Source organism: Papio anubis, chromosome 5 (assembly GCF_008728515.1).
Source record: "Papio anubis isolate 15944 chromosome 5, Panubis1.0, whole genome shotgun sequence".
NCBI classification, from domain to species: Eukaryota; Metazoa; Chordata; class Mammalia; order Primates; family Cercopithecidae; genus Papio; species Papio anubis.
The window spans coordinates 9,373,058-9,394,617 of record NC_044980.1 but is presented as its reverse complement, the minus strand read 5'-3'; the positions used below and the strand labels follow the sequence as shown (position 1 = coordinate 9,394,617).

General features: G+C 47.2%; 1 protein-coding gene across 2 annotated transcripts in view; it reads left to right on the top strand.

The window, feature by feature from the left end:
* CMBL (carboxymethylenebutenolidase homolog) overlaps positions 1–6,494 on the top strand; it is a 30,716-nt gene extending 24,222 nt beyond the window's left edge. For both annotated transcript variants that reach the window (XM_003899499.4, XM_017959445.2), the window contains exons 4-6: positions 378–520; positions 4,552–4,643; positions 6,205–6,494. In XM_003899499.4, coding sequence (XP_003899548.1) covers positions 378–520; positions 4,552–4,643; positions 6,205–6,384 — 415 coding nt within the window. In that variant the 3' untranslated portion in view covers positions 6,385–6,494. The remainder of the gene's footprint in view (positions 1–377; positions 521–4,551; positions 4,644–6,204) is intronic.
* The last annotated feature ends 15,066 nt before the right edge of the window (positions 6,495–21,560 follow it).

Below are 21,560 nucleotides of genomic sequence, written 5' to 3'. Positions count from 1 at the left end.
GAAGACTGGGGCAGTCTGCAGGGAGCAGGTCGTGGACTCGGGTCTTACGAACCATGCTGTGGGCTGTGGCCTTCATCCCGAGGCTGTGGAAGACTGCTCAGCTCTCAGCTGGGAGTGAGATGGTTGGATCTGTATTTTGGGAAGAGCCCAGCTTGCCTGCAGCTGTCAGGCAGTTGGAGGAGGGCTGGGCTTGGCAGGAAGACGTGCTGGGATGATGCATCAGTCGGGGCAGAGGTAGTGAGGATAGAGCTCCCAAAAGAAGAATCCTTGGCAACTTCAAGAACAGTTGCTGATACAGTCCTGTTATCATCAGCACAGCCCTTTGAGGGGTTCACAAAATAACCCTGATTCTTGAATGTTTTTTCTTTCTGTTCTAGAGAGATCAGTGCTGTCTTGAAGTATCTGAAACAACAGTGTCATGCCCAGAAAATTGGCGTCGTGGGATTCTGCTGGGGTGGAACTGCTGTCCATCATTTGATGGTGAAATACTCAGAATTCAGGGCAGGGGTGTCTGTCTATGGTAAATCTGCCTTGTGTATTTTTACTCCATGCGAAAGGGAGGGGTGGAAGAGTGACAGCAATCAGAAGCCTCCCCATCCAGTGTAACACAACCCCCAATAATGTGAAGACCGCCCGGCTTATGGAAATGGGCTTTAAGAATCTGCAAATAGAGGTGGGGGTTTGTCATGCAGTTAACCAGAGGATGTCACTGGGAGTCAAGAGGCCTTGGTCCCAATGGTGTGACTTTGGAAAAGCCACCTAACCTGAGCTCTCCATTTCTTCACCTAGGATGAAGGGGATAGCATTTTTTTTTTAATGTAATCATGATCAGTATCACACAAGATTTTTATGAGCAACATCTATGAAAATATTTTTCTGGTGGTGGCTAATGCCTGTAATCCCAACAGTTTGGGAGCCTTAGGCTGGCAGATCACTTGAGCTCGGGAGTTCAAGACCAGCCTGGGCAACATGGCAAAACCCTGTCTTTACAAAAAATACAAAAATTAGCTGGGCGTGGTCACGTACACCTGTAGTCCTAGCTACTCAGGAGGCTGAGGTGGGAAAATTGCTTGAGGCCAAGAAGGTTAAGGCTGCAGTGAGCCATGATCACGCCACTGCCCTCCAGCCTGGGCGACAGAGCAAGACCCTGTCTCAAAAAAAAAAAAAAAAAAAAGAGAGAAAGAGAGAGAAAGAAAGAAAGATTGATTTTTCCAAGATACAAATTGCTCTAACTGTACACAAACATGCACACACACTAAAGACAGAAAGAAAGCAAAAGCAGCCAGGCACGGTGGCTCACGCCTGTAATCCTAGCACTTTGGGAGTCCAAGATGGGCAGATGGCTTGAGCCCAGGAGTTTGAGACAAGCCTGGGCAACATAGAGAGACTTTGTCTCTATAAAAAAATTTTAAGGCCTGGTGTGGTGGCTCACACCTGTAATCCCAGCACTTTGGGAGGCCAAGGTGGGTGGATCACAAGGTCAAGAGTTCGGGACCAGCCTGGCCAATATGGTGAAACCCCGTCTCTACTAAAAATACAAAAATTAGCTGGGCATGGTGGCGGGCACCTGTTGTCCCAGATATTCAGGAGGCTGAGGCAGGAGAATCGCTTGAACCCGAGAGGTGGAGGTTGCAGTGAACCAAGACTGTGCCACTGCACTCCAACCTGGGCAACAGAGTGAGACTCTGTCAAAAAAAAAAAAAAATTAAAATTACTTGCGTGTACTGGCACGTGCCTGTGCTCCCAGCCTCTCAGGAAGCTGAAGCAGGAGGATCACTTGAGCCCAGAGGTTTGAGGCTGCAGTGAGCTATGAATGCACCACTGTACTCCAACCTGGGTGACAGGGAGTGAGACCTGGTCTCTTAAAAAAAAAAAAAAAAGGAAAGAAAGCAAAAGAAAACACACTCTAAAATGTAAATAGCAATTTATACATTTTTTGCCAAAACAAACCAAAGTTATTACAGCAATGAAATAACATTATATCTGTATATAGAAGCTGCTTGCTAAACTCATGATATAGAAGCATTCAGACCAATAGATAAACAGAAACAAAAAAGGCACATAGGAAATATAGCCTTTAAAAATAATGCAGATGCTCCTCTACTTACAATGGGGCTAAGTCCTGATAAACCCATCGTAAATTGAAAATATCCCAAGTCGAAAATGCATTAATCCACCTCACCTACCAAACATGATAGCCTCACCTGGCCTGCCCGAAACACCTACATCTGACTACAGTTGGGCAAAGTCATCTAACACAGGGCCTGTTTTATAGTAAAGTCTTGAATATCTCATGCAGTTTATTGAACTCTGTACTGAAAGTGAAAAACAGAACGGTTGTCTGGGTACTTGGAGTACAGTTTCTACTGAATGGGTGTTGCTTGTGCACCATTGTAAAGTCAAAAAATGGCAAGTGGAACCATCGTTAGGCCTGGGACCATCTGAAGTGGATCATAAAGTTATACTAATGATTCTTTCTTGGCTTAATGGTTCCTTACTGTGGTATTTTCAACTACTTTTAGCATTTAAAAACCCTTTAAATATTGACTTAGGACAACACAAAAGGACATAAACTCAAGTCAGTGGCCAGCTGCCTCTGGGAACAAAGGAGCTGAGAGATGCTTTGTCTAGACCATGCTTTTGCGCGTTTAGCAAAAGGCGGTCAGGAGCGGATGCCTCCCCGGCGCCACCTCTGGCCGCGGTTGTGCAGTGCGTGAGCTGCCGAGCGTGGCCGGGCTCAGGCTCAGGATATTAAAAGAGGCCCATTCGCAGAAGTAGCTTTGCCAGAGTGGGGAAGGGAGCGTGGCCACCTTTCCCGTGGCTCCCTGCCTCCTAAAGAGGAGTTACAGGTGAAGGAGGCTCTGTCTGTTACTTAGCTCTTCTGTGCTGCCAGCAGGAAGTGGAAAAAAAGTTATGTTATTTACCTCTTATCTTAAAATGGTAACTTGCTGCAAATCTTTTGCATACTACTTTTCCCATAGAATTGGACACACCCACAGGTTGTTTTCAGACAGCCTGGGTCAGGCAGAGCATGCTTCTAATTTCAGAATTAATCTTGAATGCTGAGATGAAAGATGAAAACTATTATTGTTATTTTTTGAGACAGCATCTTGCTGTCACCCAGGCCGGAGTGCAGTGGCACGATCTTGGCTCACTGAACCTTCACCTCCTGGGTCCAAGCAATTCTTCTGCCTCAGCCTCCTGAGTAGCTGGGGCTACCACATCCAGCTAATTTTGTATTTTTAGTAGAGACAGGGTTTTGCATTGGCGGCCAGGCTGATCTCGAACTCCTGATCTCAAGTGATGCACCCGCCTTGGCCTCCCAAAGTGCTGGGATTACAGGTGTGGTCCACCTCGCCCAGCCAAAACCTGATTTTTATAGACTGACCTGCTAGGCCCAGGCAGTTTCACACTTCCACACTCGTGGTCTGGTGCGAATCTAAATACCCATTCAAATGACAGCTCCTCTTACAAACAAAACTACTCAGTGCATTCAAGCCAGAGCCTGTGGGGCTTGTGTAGACCTGAGAAACTTCTCAAGCAAAGGTTTGAAAATGGTCCTGTTTGTAAATGAAGGTAGATCCCAGCAGGAGCATTCCTCAGGCTGCTCCTGCGTCTTTCCATATTAAAGCAGCAGATGCAGACGAGGTCTCGTTCAATTATTTAATGGCCTGATTCCTAGTCCATAAAGTGGGGAGGTAGAGAGTAGGAAGATCTGACTAAATACATTTCTCTTGTACTATTATAATCCTTTTTTTTTTTTTTCCTCCGAGATGGAGTCTTGCTCTGGTTGCCCAGAGCTGGAGTGCAATGGCATGACCTCGGCTCACTGCAACCTCCACCTCCCGGGTTCAAGCAATTCTCCTACCTCAGCCTCCCAAGTAGCTGGGATTGCACGTGCCTGCCACCACACCCGGCTAGTTTTTGTATTTTTAGTAGAGACAGGGTTTCACCATGTTGGCCAGGCTGGTCTCGGACTCCTCACCTCATGATCCGCCCTCTTTGACCTCCCAGAGTGCTGGGATTAGGGGCTTGAGCCACCACGCCCAGCCTTTGGGTTTTTTTGTATTTGTTTATTTATTTTTTATTTTATTATTTTTTAAGACAGGGTCTCACTTTGTTGCCCAAGCTGGAGTACAGTGGCACAAACATGGCTCACTGCAGCCTCAACTTTCCAGGCTCAAGTGATCCGCCCACATTCGTCCCCCCAAGTAGCTGAGACTACTGGCATGCACCACCACACCCGGCTTATTTTTGTATTTTTTGTAGAGACAGGGTTTTGCGATGTCACCCAGGCTGTTCTCAAACTCCTGGGCCCAAGCCGTCCACCTGCCTCAGCCTCCCAAAGTGCTGGGATTACAGGCATGAGCCACTGTGCCCAGCCTTCTTTTACGCTAATCTTGTAAGTTGGGCCACTTCTGTAGAATTACTAAAAAAGGAAATAGAGCCCCAAAGCAGAGATTTTACTTTGAAAAATCAAACCCAAATGCTGTAGTTTTCTGTGGCATGAGTGTGGGGGTCATACATCATGCCTCTGTGCTCGTTTTTCAGGCATCGTCAAGGATTCTGAAGGCATTTACAATTTAAAGAACCCCACCTTGTTCATTTTTGCTGAAAATGATGTTGTGATTCCACTCGAGAATGTAAGTTGGCATCTTTTCTCTTCGTATTTATTTGTTTTGAGACAGGGTCTTGCTCTGTTGCCCAGGCTGGGGTGCAGTGGTGCGAACTTGACTCACTGCAGCCTCCGCCTTCCAGGTTCAAGCCATTCTCGTGCCTCAGCCTCCCGAGTAGCTGGGACTACAGGCGCCCGCCACCACGCCTGGCTGATTTTTGTATTTTCGGTAGAGAGAGGGTTTCACCATGTTGACCAGGCTGGTCTTGAACTCCTGACTTCAGGTGATCTGCCCGCCTTGGCCTCCCAAAGTGCTGGGATTATAGGCATGAGCCACCGCGCCCGGCATCATTTGTATATTTAGTAGCATGATTTGACATTCTGCCGGGAGTGGGAAGTCTTGAAGGATACATTTGTTGCTCCAAATATTTCCAACATTACCATTTTAAAGATGGGTTTTATTCAATTCCACTTATATAATTCCACCGTGGAAGTGTGACGTTCCCAAAACATGCTTAAGGAAATGTCTGAGGGAGGTATTCTCAGCATGGCCTGATTACCTGGTGGAGAAACAGGACCTCTTGCCCTGCTCCATGCTAACCCACAAATTGCCGTAAAGTCTATGACCTTAAAGACAAGGATCTATTAAACACAGTCAGTTGATAAGGAAAAAGCAGAAGAAAAGTATGGTTCAAAAGTAGTCAGTTAGCTGGGCGTGGTGGCTCATGCCTGTAATCCCAGCAACTCAGGAGGCTGAGGTGGGAGGATTGATTGAGGCTGAGAGTTTGAGACTAGGTCAGGCAATCTAGCTAGATCCCTTCTCTACAAAAATATAAGCAAATCAGCTGCGGTGGTGGCACACATCTATAGTCCCAGCTATTTGGGAGCCTGAGGCAGGGAGATTGCTTGAGCACAGGAGTTGAAGGTTGCAGTGAGCCACGATTGTGCCACTGCACTCCAGCCTGGGCGACAGAGTGAGACCCTGACTCTAAGAAAAAAAAGTGTCATTTAGAAATTATTTTATAATATTAGTAACTAATACATTAATGCAAATGATTTCACATAATAGATGGATCATTTTTACATTGCCCTGAAATCTCTCCTTTGCCAGACATAAGAACTGTGTTAGTTATAAAATTAGCAGTAAAGGCCGGGTGCAGTGGCTCACGCCTGTAATCCCAACACGTTGGGAGGCTGAGGCAGGCAGATCACCTGAGGTCAGGAGTTTGAGACTAGCCTGGTCAACATGGTGAAACCCTGTTTCTACTAAAAATACAAAATTTAGCTGGGCGTGGTGGCATGTGCCTGTCATCCCAGCTTCTCCGGAGGCTGAGGCAGGAGAATCACTTGAACCTGGGAGGTAGAGGTTGCAGTGAGCCGAGATGGTGCCTCTGAACTACAACCTGGGCAACAGAGTGAGACCCTGTCTAAAAAGAAAAAAATTAGCGGGAAAGAATTCAATGTAACTGTGGAACTTGCTTCTAATTTAAAGCATTGATGTTAAATTTCTGTTATGAGCAGTCACTGAAGATTTGGAGAATGGAAAGTGCCACTAAAGGGTTAAAATCATGAAATCTTTTGCACACCAGGTATCTTTGCTGACCCAGAAGTTGAAAGAACACTGCAAAGTTGAATATCAAATTAAAACATTTTCTGGGCAGACTCATGGGTTCGTGCATCGGAAGAGAGAAGATTGCTCACCTGCAGACAAGCCCTACATTGATGAGGCGAGAAGGAATTTAATCGAGTGGCTGAACAAGTACATGTAGCAAGAATCAAGGGCAAGCCTTCCTAGAATAGCTTTCATCCCAAAATTTGCTTGGAAATACTTAGATCATTTAATTTTCACTTTTATAAAATAAATGTAGGAATCCTAAAATTCATTATTTCATTTGAAACACAAATTCAGTAGGAAATAATGCATGAAATGATTTGATTTTTAACATGTACCTCAAATCATAATTTAAAAACAAGGTCTGGGCCGGGCGCGGTGGCTCAAGCCTGTAATCCCAGCACTTTGGGAGGCCGAGACGGGCAGATCACGAGGTCAGAAGATCAAGACCATCCTGGCTAACACGGTGAAACCCCATCTCTACTAAAAATACAAAAAACTAGCCGGGCGAGGTGGCGGGCGCCTGTAGTCCCAGCTATTCGGGAGGCTGAGGCAGGAGAATGGTGTAAACTCAGGAGGCGGAGCTTGCAGTGAGCTGAGATCTGGCCATTGCACTCCAGCCTGGGCAACAGAGCGAGACTCTGTCTCAAAAAAAAACAAAAAACAAAAAAACAAGGTCTGATTGGGTGCGGTGCCTCATGCCTGTAATTCCAGCACTTTGGCAGGCCAAAGTGGGCGGATCACCTGGGGTTAGGAGTTTGAGACCAGCCTGGGCAACATAGTGAGACCCCCCTCTCTACAAAAAATACAAAAATTAGCTTGATGTGGTGGTGCACGCCTGTAGTCCCAGCTACTTGGCAGACTGAGGCACAAGAATCAGTAGAACCCAGGAGGTGGAGACTGCAGTGACTCAAGATCATGTCACCACTGTACTCCAGCCTGGGCAACAGAGTGAGACCCTGTCTCAAAAATAAATAAGTAAATAAATAAATAAATAAATAAATAAATAAAATAAAATAAAACCCAGGTCAGTACCTGGAGAATTTGAATGATAGAGTAATACCCTAATTATTAGTTAAAACCTACAGGCTGGGTGCAGTGGCTCACGCCTGTAATCCCAGCACTTTGGGAGGCCGAGGCAGGTGGATCACTTGAGGTCAGGAGTTCAAGACCAGCCTGGTCAACATGGTGAAATCCCATCTCTACTAAAAATACAAAAATTAGCCGGGCGTGGTGGTGTGTGCCTGTAATCCCAGCTACTCGGGAGGCTGAGGCAGGAGAATCACTTGAACCCGGAGGCAGAGGTTGCAGTGAGTCGAGATTGCGCCACTGCACTCCAGCCTGGGTGACAGAGTGAGACTCTGTCTCAGAAATCTCAAAAAAACAAAAAACAAACCTACAGCTGTTCAAGGACCAGCTGACAGGTCAAGTGTGGCGTTTTCTGGTCTTTGAACACATCATAGAAAGTGACAAATGCTGCAAAGCCATGAAGAACATGAACTATAAACTGGGGTAGACCACCACCCAGCTTAGACACTTATCTATGCCACAAAACATCTGAATTTGACACATTTATATATTGCAGTATGGGAAGTATTGAGATCAAAACAGGATTGCATTGACCTAATTATATTAATCTAATAAACTAATTTTTTGAATTTTTGTATTTGTAGCGTTTTTAAAAGATAGCAGAAAACGGGGGGCTAGAGTTGTCACCCAGCCACTGTCTCCTAGGCAGTGGATTTCCAAGCACTGGCATTTTTCCGTCGCAGGGCCTGAGGCTACCTCAGAAATCTCTCCTGTGTTTCTGGTGGTAGCATAAAGGGGAGAGCCGGCGAGAGAGTCTGCACCTGCACCTGCGGGGTGCGTGCGTGTGACTTCAGGCAAGTGACTTGATGTTGTCATTTTTTCCCTAATTTTGTATTGACGTCCTTCTCAGGAGAGAGTGGCTGTAAAGTCTAGCCCTGCCCTGATGGGGATTCTGGGGATGTGGTCGTGGGTGTTTCCCATGTGCCTTTCATGGGATCTTTCTTTGTCCTGGCAGACGACCTGATACCTAAGTGTCCAACCTGTGGCCAGGTGTCCCTCTCACGGGAAGCTTGTTTATCCTGGCACGTGCCCTTGTGGCTCTCGTCTGACCTGTGTCCAGTTTATTCCTACTGAGACAGCCACTCTCCCGGAGACCCCTGACCAGGAAAGAAGTTAGGATGGGGTAGAGGAGGCAGCTCATAAGAACCATGAAATGACAGAAGCAGTTTATTGCTTAGAGATCCAGAGAACAGAGGGCAGCACGCTTCGCAGGCCCAGCAAAAAGGGGGAGCCATCCAGGACACGTGGGCTCAACCAGAAGGTGGAGAACGAGAGAGAGAGGGAGTTGTGAGCCAAAGCTTTTACTGGAGCCCAGGGTGCTATCTAAGCAGGTTTCCCATGGAGGTTCTAATTGGGGGGTTTAGAGCAAGCGGGCATGAGCCCAGGGATTCGTGCTGTGACTGAGAGGAGTTGGTGTGGGTAGGATATCAGCACGGCCCATGTGGGTGTGGGGGGCAGTGGGACAAGTCAAGCAGGTGGTATCCAGCTGTCCATGAGGAGGTGGTCCCAGGAGGTGGTTTTATGAGGCAGATGTCTGGATTCACCACCTCGAGGAACTGGGAGAAGCTGGATAACTAGAAACTGTGTTACTAATCTCTGCTTCTAGTATGAGGAAGTCCAACTTATAATCAAATGGATGCTCAGGAAACATGAAATTAAAAGAATTCCCCAAACTTGACCTTCCTGAGCCTCAGTTTTTGCATCTGTCAAATGGGTATGAGGAGACCTTTTGCCTAATGTTGAGAGAATCCAAGCCTGAACAGGGCTGGTCTGCTGTGAACACTTAGTTGTGGACTCCTACAGGCCAAAGCGATTGCCTGCTGAGGGCTGCTCCCAGGAGGCCCCACACATTCATCTGGCCTCCCAGGAAACCCCTGAGATGTGCTGGGCTTTTGCCCTGGATTGGTATCGGTGAGCATGTAGACAGTAGCCCGAGTCTTCAACACAGATGGGAGGGTCTAAAATTCGTGCAAGAATGAACCAAGGTTGTGGCTGTATCCTTGATGGTGAGCTTGGGGCCTGGGCAGCCTTCTCTCTGCTGAGTCCTTTGGTCAAATGTCCTGGTGGTCTGAACCAGCACTGCAGATGGCAGTATAATGTAAGTCACACACGTACTTCTTTAAAAAGATTTGTTCTTCAGTGTCTATTAGACAAGCAGATAAATGAAGGTAAAGGGAAAAAATGGCAACTTTAGCTTTTTTCCCCGTGTATATAATTTTAAATTTTCTCATAGCCCCATTAAAAAAAAGAGACATAAGTGAAGTTAATTTTAATAATACATGTTAGCCCAGTTTATCACAAATGTTCCATCAGCTTGTAATTAATATAACGAATCATGAGTGAGATATTTTTTTTTTTTTTTTTGTCCTCTATCTTTGACATCTGATGTGTATTTTCTGCTTACACATATCTCAGTTTGGATACTAACTTCATCAGAAGTACTTGATTTGGCCGGTGGCTCATGCCTGTAATCCCAGCACTTCGGGAGTCTGAGGCGGGTGGATCACTTGAGGTCAGGAGTTCAAGATCAGCCTGGCCAATATGGTGAAACCCTGTCTCCAATAAAAATGCAAAAATTAGTGAGGCATGGTGGTGGGTACCTGTAATCCTACTTGGGGGAGGCTGAGGCAGGAGAATCGCTTAAACTCAGAGGTAGAGGTTGCAGTGAGCTGAGATGGTGCCATTGCACTCCAGCCTGGGCCACAGAACAAGACCCTGTCAAAAAAAAAAAAAAAAAAAAAAGAAGTACTTGATTTGTGTTTAGATTTCACAAAATTTATAGTTGAGAAAGTAGGTTTACATATTTAAGTTTTCTGATAACTGAGTCTTGCATCAAAAGTCATTTCCTTTACAGTTCACCTCCCACATTGACAAAACTGGTTCATTTGTTTTAGAAGAATTGATTTGACTTTGAAGCAAAAGCGTATTCATTTCAAAACGACGTCAATCTAAATTAAGTGAACTTGTGATTAATATAACACGTTCACTTTTGTGTCACTTTTGTGTCACTGTCATTCTGGTGCTGACAGCACTGAGGTCAGAGGGTCTAGCACACACTGAACAGAGAGCTCCAAGTGTGGTGGGATCAACAGAGCTTTCCTCAATATTTTTTTCTTGTTGTGTTTTTCAGGAGAAGTTTTTTGTTTGTTTGTTCGTTTGTTTTGAGACAGAGTCTTGCTCTGTCGCTCAGGTTGGAGTGGAGTGGTGCGATCTCGGCTCACTACAACCTCCGCCTCCCAGGTTCAAGTGATTCTTCTGCCTCAGCCTCCTGAGCAGCTGGGATTACAGGTGCCCACCACCACGCCTGGCTAATTTTTGTATTTTTAGTAGAGACGGGGTTTCACTATGTTAGCCAGGCTGGTCTCAAGTGACCTCAAGTGATCCGCCCATCTCGGCCTCCCAAAGTGCTGGGATTACAGGCATGAGCCACGGCGTCCGGCCCAGGAGGAGTATTTTACACTGCTTCAGTTTTTTAATTTAAATGAATTAAAATGAAATGAAAAGTTGGCCTCCCCAGGTGCACTAACCCTGTAGCAGGGTCGTCACTGGCCGCACGTGCTGGTCTACGCTGGGCGAGGAAGATTTGTATCACATCCCAACGGCACCCTGTTGACTTTCCATTAATCCTGTTTGTCCGCCTTGTGACAGCCCTGCAGCCGGTTGTGAAAGAAAATAGACTCTCAGGACCAAAAGTCACTATGCCAGAGGGAAGGTTCGGCCTGGGAACTGTGTGATACTGCCTTCCTTTCCTTCCCAGACAGACAGCTGCAATGTCACACCCCTGTGTTACAGCCTCGTCCGTAAGCCAGGATCCCACAACCACGGAAGGCCACACATCTCCCCAGATGGCCTCCCTCCCAAAGCGCTCACCTGGAAATTCCTTGTGGGCAGCTAGATCTTTCAGGCTATATCCACCCCCTCGAAACTAGCCCTGAAACAAGTTTTTTGGATCTCACCCTGACGATGTCAATTACCAGCCGATCCTCACAGAGAGGACAAAGACCAGAAATCATCCCTGAGACAAATGCATAATTGACTTTTCCTCTGCTTGCTTTCTGACGTGTAAAATGTAGATTTACTGAGACTCAGAGCCTCACAAGAATGCGAGCATCTGCCTCACTGTCTCCCTCCCCCGTCTTTTCCCTCCTGCTTGCCCTTGCCTTTTTAAATATTGCCGTTCCCCAAACCCCCTTTGGAAAAAGCACAGCTCACGGATGTTTCTGTGGCTTGTGGTTGTTTTCGTGGGTGTGTTCTCAACCTTGGCAAAATAAACCTCTATGGATTGACAGCTGCCTTGGTCACTTTTTGGTTAACATGGTCTTTCTCAATTACAGCCAGATAATTTATTTACTTGGCAAACTGCTCAAGCCTAGATCTGTGCCTACACTTAGCCCCTCTTCATGTCCACAGACACCAAAAAGGCCATTTGTTTTCCCTCCCATTCAGGCCTGGGCCCTGCAGGCAGCTCCCTCTATCAGGTGAGACCTTAGTTCTCCTTGGGTTCCACACTGGGGCTGTTTTCATCCCGGTGCCTGGCCAGCGTGGGTAAAGTCTTGTCAGTCCTGGGGCGCCAGCAACCTGCAAACTCAGTGCATTCGTGTTCTGGAAGACCAAGCAAGAAGGATGCCTGCAGCCTCAGGATCACACCCACCCTTCTTCTGTAAAAAGGCAGCCAGTCTCCGCGGGACTGGCCCCTCTGAGTCCCAGGGTGGGGGTGTGCTTTTCAGGCCTTTAGGTGAGAGCAGCAGAAGTTATCAATGTTATTTGCATTTTAGAAAGATTAAAGTTGGGCCCCTCTGGAGAGGGAAGGAGCACAGCAGCAGGAAGCAGAGATGTGAGCCTGACTGATATGGTTTGGCTTTGTCTCCACTCAAATTTCATCTTGAATTGTAGTTCCCATAATCCCCACGTGTTATGGGAGGGACCTGGTGGGAGGTCATTGTATCATGGGGGCGGTTACCTCCCTTCTGTTCTCATGCAAGTGAGTGAGTTCTCACGAGATCTGATGGTTTTATAAGGGGCTTTCCCCCGACTTCATTCTGTAGTTCTCCTTGCTGCCGCCATGTGAAGAAGGATATGCCTGCTTCCCTTTCCACCATGATTGTAAGTTTCCTCCTCAGCCATGCTGAGCTGTGAGTCAATTAAACTTCTTTTCTTTGTAAAACATACCCAGTGTGTTTTACTAGACATACCCAGTCTCGGATATGTCTTTAGTAGCAGCATGAGAACAGAATTAATACGTTGACCGAGGCAGCAGAGTGGAGAGTTGCTGAGAGATGCAGCTGCTTTTACTGCAGAGACTGAGAAGACACCAAGAAGCAAGACCCTGAGGTTGGCTTAGAGATGATTATCCAGCAGGAATCCTGAAGAGAAGCGGGCTGTGAGGAAAGAGAATTTAATTTTGGTTCAGCCTCGAGTATCAGTTGAGTTTTCTTGGGCTATAAACAACAGAAAACCCGACTGACAGTGGCTAAGAGAGTAACGTTTAAGTGTCTCTCCCACAGTCCTCCAGAGATCCAAGGTGGTTTGGGGGTTTCCTGGTGTCAGGACCTGGAGTTGGTGCCTGCATTCTCTGGGCCCCAGGGCCTTACAAATCCCAGCCACAGCAGGAAGGGAAGGAAGGAAGGAAGGAGCTCTTTCCTGCACCTCTGTTTTAGCGAGGGAGGGAAATCCCCCAGCTGTGTGCCCCCTGTGCCGTGGGAGAGGCCGAGGACCTGGGCATCAGCTGCAGGGGAGTTGGTGACCGGATTGGATAAGACCCTGACTCACTCAGCCAGAGATGGGTGCGCTGCCTCTGGACAGAGCTGGGCTTTGGTGGGCTATGAAGAGGAGTGTGGAGGCTTGTTGTGGGGGGCAGTTGCGTGAGACCCATGTGGCTGTGTAACGTTGGGAGTCGTCCATCAGGTGGCTGTGGCAGGCATGGCAGAGGGAGAGTGTGAGGAAGATGAGGGTGAGAAGAGGAGGTTCAGGAGGGAAGAGCTGGATGTGTCCACATTCCATGTTTACCTTGTTGTGGATTTGGGCAACTTACTTCTCTGACCCTCTGACTCAGTAAAAGCTATAAACTGAGTAAAATAACAACTCTGCAGGGGCGCGTTGTTAGAGTAGGTAGTCAGGAGCAGGGCAGGAGAGGTCTACCTCCCCAGGAATGTCAGGTGGCCATCAGGTGACGGTCAGGTGGTTGTTAAACTGGCTCTCTAAAATAATACTTGGTCACAGCCAGCACCAGGGAAAGGCAGTCTCTCTACAGATAGAAAGGCCTGAAGCTGGTGATCTGCAGCTTCCTGATAAGATCTCAGGATTTGGGCAAGCAGGCCCAAGGATGCACCCTGAGAGGCAAGATGGTGGACAGCCTGGTCCAAGGGAGGAGTTTGAGTCTTCCCTTGGAAGGGAAAAGAAATGCAAACTTTGGAACCATGCCAATGTATAAAACCCCAAGTCACAGACTGAGCAGGGCACTTGGCCCTCTTCCAAGTGTACTTTGCTTCCTTTCGTTCCTGCTCTAAAACTTTTTGATAAACTCTCACTCCTCCTTTAAAACTTGCCTCAGTCTATCCCTCTGCCTTATGCCCCTCAGCTGAATTCTTTTCTTTGAGGAGGCAAGGATTTGATTTGATGTAGACCCTTCAGATTCACACTGGTAACAGTAGGTGAAGTGTCATCAGCACGCCTCACCCTTGAATAAATGCTGGTGGATACAGGGTGGTTCTCCCTGAATGCATATTAAGTGGCAACCGCAGAGGGGGACAGCCAGAGGTGGGAAGCAGCCAGGGATGTAGGAGCAACTAGAGGGCAGAGCTCCAGGAAAGCCACCAGAGGAGCTTCAAAAAGGAAGAGAATTTAAAAAAAAAAAAAAAAAGACAGGAAAAGGTTGTGTGTGTGAGAAAGAGGACTCCACCTCAGAGGGCACCCCCGGGATTTGCAGCAGCAGGACACAGTGATTGCAGCACAGGTGGTTTCTATGAAGGGCGGGGTCCACAGACCATCACTGTGGGTGGAGGGGGCAGAAGGTGGAAGGCAGAAGAGGAAGGGGGGCCAACAACAGTGCCGCAGAGAAACGGAGTGAACAGGAAGGGAGTGGCTCCAGGGGACACAATTGAAGGTTTTGTTTTCCTATGCTTTGGTTTTTTCTTTCTATCTTTCTTTCTTTTTTTTTTGTTGAGACAGGATCTGGCTGTGTTGCCCAGGCTGGAGTGCAGTAGTCCAATCACTGCTCACTGCAACCTCTGTCTCCCAGGCCCAAGCAAACCTCCCTCCTCAGCCTCCTGAGTAGCAGGGACTACAGGCACCTACCACCACACCTGGCTATTATAAGTCCAGAATGTGTCCTGAGGAGCACTAAAGACACTCTCAGATACAGAAAGAGTCTCACTGTGTTGCCCAGGCTGGTCTCGAACTCCTGAACTCAAGAGATCTCCTGCCTCAGACTCTCAAAGTGCTAGGATTACAGGTGTGAGCCACTGCGCCTAGCTGGTTTTTGCTTTATAAGGTGAGATTCATGCCGGAAAGTGCTAACAGAGGAGGGGAGGCTATGTGTGCTGGTAAGAGATTTACAGACAGGAGGAGCCTATTCTCAGGGTCTAAACCAGCAAAGAGCTGGATTCTCACCATGTTCCATGTCCCTTGCGTGTTGGCAGAGGACTTACATCATCATCACCTCCAGGGAGCCCCCACGGATGGGGGCAGCCACTGCCTTGAATAGTGCACTGTGCTGTGTGCTCAGAAGAAAGAGACTTGGAGGGTCTTGCCTTGGCATGTACATGCTCTAACCTGGAAATCATGCTGCTGCCACAGGGCACTGGCACTGGTCTGCAGTAGTGTAGGGGTTAAGTGAAAACTTCCGTATCACCCTCTGAAAGTCACTGACGAGGCAGGTTAAAAGGAAAAAAGGCATACAAATTTATTTGATCATAGTTTTAGGTGACATGGGAGCCATCAGAACGATGACCAAAAGATACAGGGGAAATTGTACTTTATTGATTGGTCGATTGTTTTAGAGCCAGGCTGCAGTGAAGTGGTGTGATCATGGCTTACTGCAGCCTCCAACTCCTGGGCTCAAGCAATCCTCCAGCCTCAGCCTTTCAAGTTGCTGGGACTGCCAGTGCATGCCACCACACCGGCTTATGTTTTTTTTATAGAGATGAGGTCTCATTATGTTACCCAGATTGGTCTGGAGTTCCTGGGGTCCAGTGATCCTCCCACCTCAGCCTCTCAAAGTGCTGGAATTACAGTCATGAGCCACGAAACTGTCCATTTTTATGCTTAGGTTCAATAAAGTGTGGGCAGCATGTGGAAAAACAATTGGAGAAAAAGGGTCTAATCTAATGCCAGTGGACTGAGTAGGAGCCCCAGCAAGGCCTGGCAAGACTCTTCTTGGCCTCTCAGGGCAGCATTTCCTCCTTCTGGTTATCAGACAGGACCCTCTCTGCAATGGGAGTCTTTGAATTACAGGCAAACAAGATAGGTCAGATAATTTCTTTATGGCCAGTTTTTATAGGGAAGTGGCAACAGGGGGTGGTTTTAGAGTAATACTTTCAGGTTTTGTGGCTGGCTTTGGGGGGAAGGAGGTTCTGGTTTCTATGACCACCTAGGGGAAGAGGGATTCTAGTTTTCAGCTTCAGGGCAGAATGAAGGGCCAGAAACAGGAGGGAAGGAGGTCAGAGAGAGCTGCTTCTGAAGCCTTCATTTTGGGGTGTTGTATTCTGAGACCCTCACCAGTCACAGAACCCCATCCAACCACAAGGAATCCGGGCAGTGCAATCCTACTGTAAGTCCAGAATGTGTCCTGAGGAGCACTAAAGACACTCTCAGATGCAGAAATGAGGAAACAAGCTCTGAGAGATGGAATCAACGGGACACTGGAATTGTCTTGGGCAGAAGGAGGGTACCCTTCCCTCTCCCCTCCCCCACTGAGGCAAGACAGAAGCGTAAGAGTTTCCGATTGCTGCTTTGACAAATTTTCACAAACATAGCAACTTAAACCATGCAATGGCATGTGGAATCTTTTTTTTTTTTTTTTTTACAGTCTCCCTCTGTCACCCAGTGCAGTGGTGTGATCTCAGCTCACTGCAACCTCCACCTCCTGGGTTCAAGTGATGCTTCTGCCTCAGCCTCTGAGTAACTGGGATTACAGGCATGTGCCACCATGCCTGGAAAATTTTTATATTTTGAGTGGAGATGGGGTTTTACCATGTTGGCCAGGCTGGTTTGGAACTCCTGTCCTCAAGTGATCAACCTGCCTCAGCCTTCCAAAGTGCTGGGATTACAGGTGTGGGCCCCTGCGCCCGGCCAAGGCCGCCATCTCGAGTCTCCTGCTGAATCTTTCACCTTTATCCGTGAGCCCCTCTGGGCTTGTGTGACTACACTGGGCCCTCCCGGATCACTGCCCTCTTTTAAGGTCAGCTGATTGGCAACCTTAATGAAATCTGCAAAGTCCCTTCTCCCAGTATCTAGATCAGTGCCTGAAAAAATAAGCAGATGGGCTCTTGGGAGCACAGCTTTAGAATTCTGCCTCTCACAGGAGGTGAGGGAGGATGAGCTGCTGCCAGCGAAGTGGCGGCCGACGAGCTGAAAGTCCACACTGCTGGCTTCAGTTGTGTTTTTGCAGTAGGCGTCAAGATCATGTGATAAATAGCCTGCTAAGTGGACATTTTCAGCTGCTTATACTGAAAACTATATAAAGTTAAAAAGTTTATTTCCATAAGGGAGTGGTCCATTCAAATTATGCAGTGTCGCCGGGCGCGGTGGCTCAAGCCTGTAATCCCAGCACTTTGGGAGGCTGAGACGGGCGGATCACAAGGTCAGGAGATCGAGACCATCCTGGCTAACACGGTGAAACCCCGTCTCTACTAAAAAATACAAAAAACTAGCCGGGCGAGGTGGCGGGCGCCTGTGGTCCTAGCTACTCCGGAGGCTGAGGCAGGAGAATGGCGTAAACCCGGGAGGCGGAGCTTGCAGTGAGCTGAGATCCGGCCACTGCACTCCAGCCTGGGGGACAGAGCCAGACTCAGTCTCAAAAAAAAAAAAAACAAATTATGCAGTGTCTCTTGGACTTGTCAATGACTAGGATTATGATGAGGATCAAATGTTTTGGTTTCAGGATTCTTTTACACTTTTTTTTTTTTTTTTTTTTGAGTCAGGGTCTCACTCTGTTGACCAGGCTGGAATGCAGTGGCAGTGTTAACAGTGGGTAGCTAGTCAGGCATAAGCAGGGCAGAAACAGCGGCCCCTAAGCCTTTGCCGCCTCAGGTGATGCCAGCTGACCCTCAGGTGATTGGGTCAGGCAGTTTTTAACTGTTACCCTAAAATAGTTGGTCACAGCTGGTGCCAGGGAAGGGCAGGCTCCCAATAGATAGAAAACACCTGAAACTGGTGATGAGCAGCTTCCCAACAAGATCTCAGGAGTGGGGCAGGTGGGCTCAAGCATGCGCATTAAGAGGCAAAATGGCGTCATCTAACCGGAATGCTAGACTGGTAAGGGAAGAAGGCCTCAAGTGAACATGTGTAGAACTCAGTGTTTACTAAACACACTGCCCTGCTCCTCTCCCAAGTGCAGGCAGGCCACTGCGCATGCGACAGCCCTCGCCAGGGGCATAATCAGGGGAGAAGTAACACAGGACCCTGGAAATACGCCAACATATAAAACTGCAAGTTTAAAGGCCCAGCCCTCTTTGGCTCTCTCGTCGCCTGCTTGGTCCTCCTCCAAGTGCACTTTTCTTTCATTCCTGCTCTAAAGCTTATTTTTAGTTTTAGTTTTTGAGACGGAGTCTTCCTCTGTCACCCAGGCTGGGGTGTAGCGACGTGATCTCGGTTCACTGCAACCTCTGCCTCCCTGGTTCAAGCGATTCTCTTGCCTCAGCCTCCCGAATAGCTGGGATTACAGGCTCCTGCCACTACACCCGGGTAATTTTTTTGCGTTTTTAGTAGAGACAGGGTTTCACCATGTTGGCCAGGCTGGTTTCAAACTCCTAATCTCAAGTGATCCGCCCACCTTGGCCTCCCAAAGTGCTGGGATTAAAGGTGTGAGCCACTGCACCTGGCCTAAAGATTTTTAACCAATCTTCACTCCTGTTCTAAAACTTGCCTTGGTCTCTCCTTCTGCATTACGCTCCTCAGTCGAATTCTTTCTTCTGAGGAGGTGAGAACTGAGGCTGTTGCAGACGCGTACAGATTCAACGCAAGTAACAGCATGGTCATGGCTCACTGCAGCCTCAAACCCCTGGGCTCAAGGGATCCTCCTGCCTCAGCTTCCCAAGTAGGTAAGACTATAGGCACAGATCCCCACGCCCTGCTAATTAAATTTTTTTTTTTGTAGAGACAGAGTCTCACTTTGTTGCCCAGACTGGTCTCGAACTCCTAGGCTCAAGCGATACTCCTGCCTCAGCCTCCCAAAGTGCTGGGGTTACAGGCATGACCCACTGTGCCTAGCCACAGCATGTTCTGGAATATGAAGATCTGGCCACACAGATATGTAGTTGGAAAAGAGTAGTATTTTAATTGCCTTTCACAAAACTGGATATTCTTCAATATTACACCAAAACCAAGCAAGTGATAGACTAAATACACTTTCTTCTGTCACACTGGTCCATCTTGCATTTTGAAAAGGTCTTGTACCTGTGCATGACACTGTAACATCATATGCATATTTGGCAAATATTGGTCTAGTGAGCAGATCTTCCAGTTGTTGACACATTTCATTATGCAACGTCAAAGATTCATCCTTTATTATTAAGAAAGTGTCTTGCTCTGTCATTCAGGCTGGATTGTAGTGGTGTGATCATGGCTCACTGCACCCTCAACCTCCTGGGCTCAAAAGGATCCTCCCACTTTAGTCTCCCAAGTAGCTGGGACCACACGAGCATGCCACCAGGCCCAGCTAACTTATTTTTGGTAGAGACAGGGTCTGTGTTGCCCAGGCTGGTCTCTAACTCCTGGGCTACAGTGATCCTCTTGCCTCAGCCTCCCGAAGTGCTGGGATTACAGGTGTGAGCCACTGCGCCTGGCCAAAAAAATGATTTTCTTTTTGAAAGTGTATGATGCCGCTGCCTGACTCACACTAAGCTGTGGTTTTAATGGTCATTGCTTTTGCACCATCAGTGCAAATGTCAACACAGTGAAAAACGCAGTAAGTTTAGTGTAGGAAAATACATCTGACCTCGTGGGCCCCTCGAAAGGGCCCTGGACCCCGAGGGATCCATGGAGCAGACTTTGAAAACCAGTTTTAATGTACATAAACCGTTTAGAGCAGTGATAGGGCACACACATTTACATCTTTACTACTTTGTCCTGTTTTCCCCACTTTTCTTGCCCTGCAACACTTTCTCGGGCATTTGCCTTTGGTCCCCGCTTTTCTGGTGCTTTTAGATGACCCCGTCCTGCCAAGGCTACCTGCAAGAAACACCTACGTTGGAGAAACTTCTCCATGCTTACAAATTACTGATTAGTCAATTACTACCATGTCACCTTCCTCTGGCCCCCCAACCCCTAATCTGTTGCAGCTGTTTCACCTACAAAAAGAAAATGAGATTCAAGAAATTCAGTCCCATGTAAAAGAAAGACGGGCCTCTCAGCCCTCCCAGTGGCATTTGTGCTTCACAGCAGCTGCTTACAGAGTTGACCCTCATCTGAATTCAACCAACCTCAGGTTGAGAACACTCAGGGAAAAAAATTGCATCTGTACTGAACATGTAGATTTTTCTTGTCATTACTTCCTAAATACAGTATATTTACATATCATTTACCTTAGGTATTATGAATAATGAGATGATTTAAAGTATACAGGAAGATGTATGTTATATGCAAATACCACACTATTTTTATCAGGGACTTGAGCATCCATGAAATTTGGCACCTGCAGGACATCCTGGAACCACCCCCACATGGAGATTGAGTAGGCTGAAATAAAAAACACGACATTCAACAAACCTCCAATGAATCCAGCACGTGTAGAAATTGGGAACCAGCAGTAAAACATGGGGACTTACATGGGAATCTAGCCTTTGGGTCAAGCACCCTAAGTTGCTTTTGCTCCACATGGGGAAGGAGAGGGTGTGGCCAAAGTACCAGCAAAATCAAACTTGAGTGATTTGGAATGTGGAAGATAAAATACATCACCTGGAAGAGGTTTAGTACAAATCAACAAATGAAACTCATTAAACATGAAAGGCTTGTAAAACATCTCTAAGTTTCTCTGTTCATTGACCAGTTTCTCAACCACAAAAACACACCAGGAATGTCTGTGAGGTTCAATTTTGGAAAGGGGGATTGGTTTATGGCTCTTCTGATACAACCACGGACCCCTCAGATAAGACTCTGGTCCAAAGAAGGCTGCCGTATGTTCTCTGTAGGCTAGAATCAGTCCTTGTAAATAAACTCAGTTTAACGCTTTCAATACTTAACTGCCTAGTTCCATATAAACGTGAAAATTAGGAAGAATGCAATTATTAGCACACATTCCTAAATCCACAGGAGTTATTTAGCAAAACATCCAATGCATGAATGTACAGAGAAAACACAATGACCCAATAGTTACGACTGGGAAATCTCCAGGTTCACATGAGAGGGTAACCCAAATTAATCACTTAAGCAAATTTAGACAAGAGTTACCACTTCCTAATTCTAGGGAATCTGACTAGTTATGGTGGCATAACTAGTGATAAAGTTCATCACGTTGAGCTTTATCATCACGATGCTCTTTAAGAAACACTATTTTAGAAAATCTAGAGAATCACAAGCAAATAGCAGAATAGGGTAGGGGATGAGCTGGGCCACTCTGGGGTCAGACTGCCTGGGATTGACCTGGCCCTACTACTTGCTGGTGGTGAGATGCTGGCAAATTATTAGTACTCACCTGTAAGATGTGAGCAGTAGGAAAGGGTATCTGCCTCACTGGGTTGTGTCGAGTTCTCAGAGCATGTCTTGGCCCAACACTGTTAGCCAGTACTACTTTAGTAAGCACAATTAATTTCAGTCACTCTATCTGAACATGGTAACTGCAAGATTTCTCCCTTATTTCCTGTAATTTACTTTAACCTCCACTTACTGTGTCCCTCTGATAGGAAAACAAGTGGGTTCTGAACTGCCCTAAGCCTGTGCTGGTGGTCAGCTCTGCACATGCTGCTTCTGATTCTGCACATAAGCTGTGTTCAGGGTGGGGCCAGGGCCAGAGGAAAGCAAAGGCTCACATGGGTCTCCATCAGCTCTAAACAATATCCTCGGTTAGGCTGTGAGCAACCTAGTAACAGC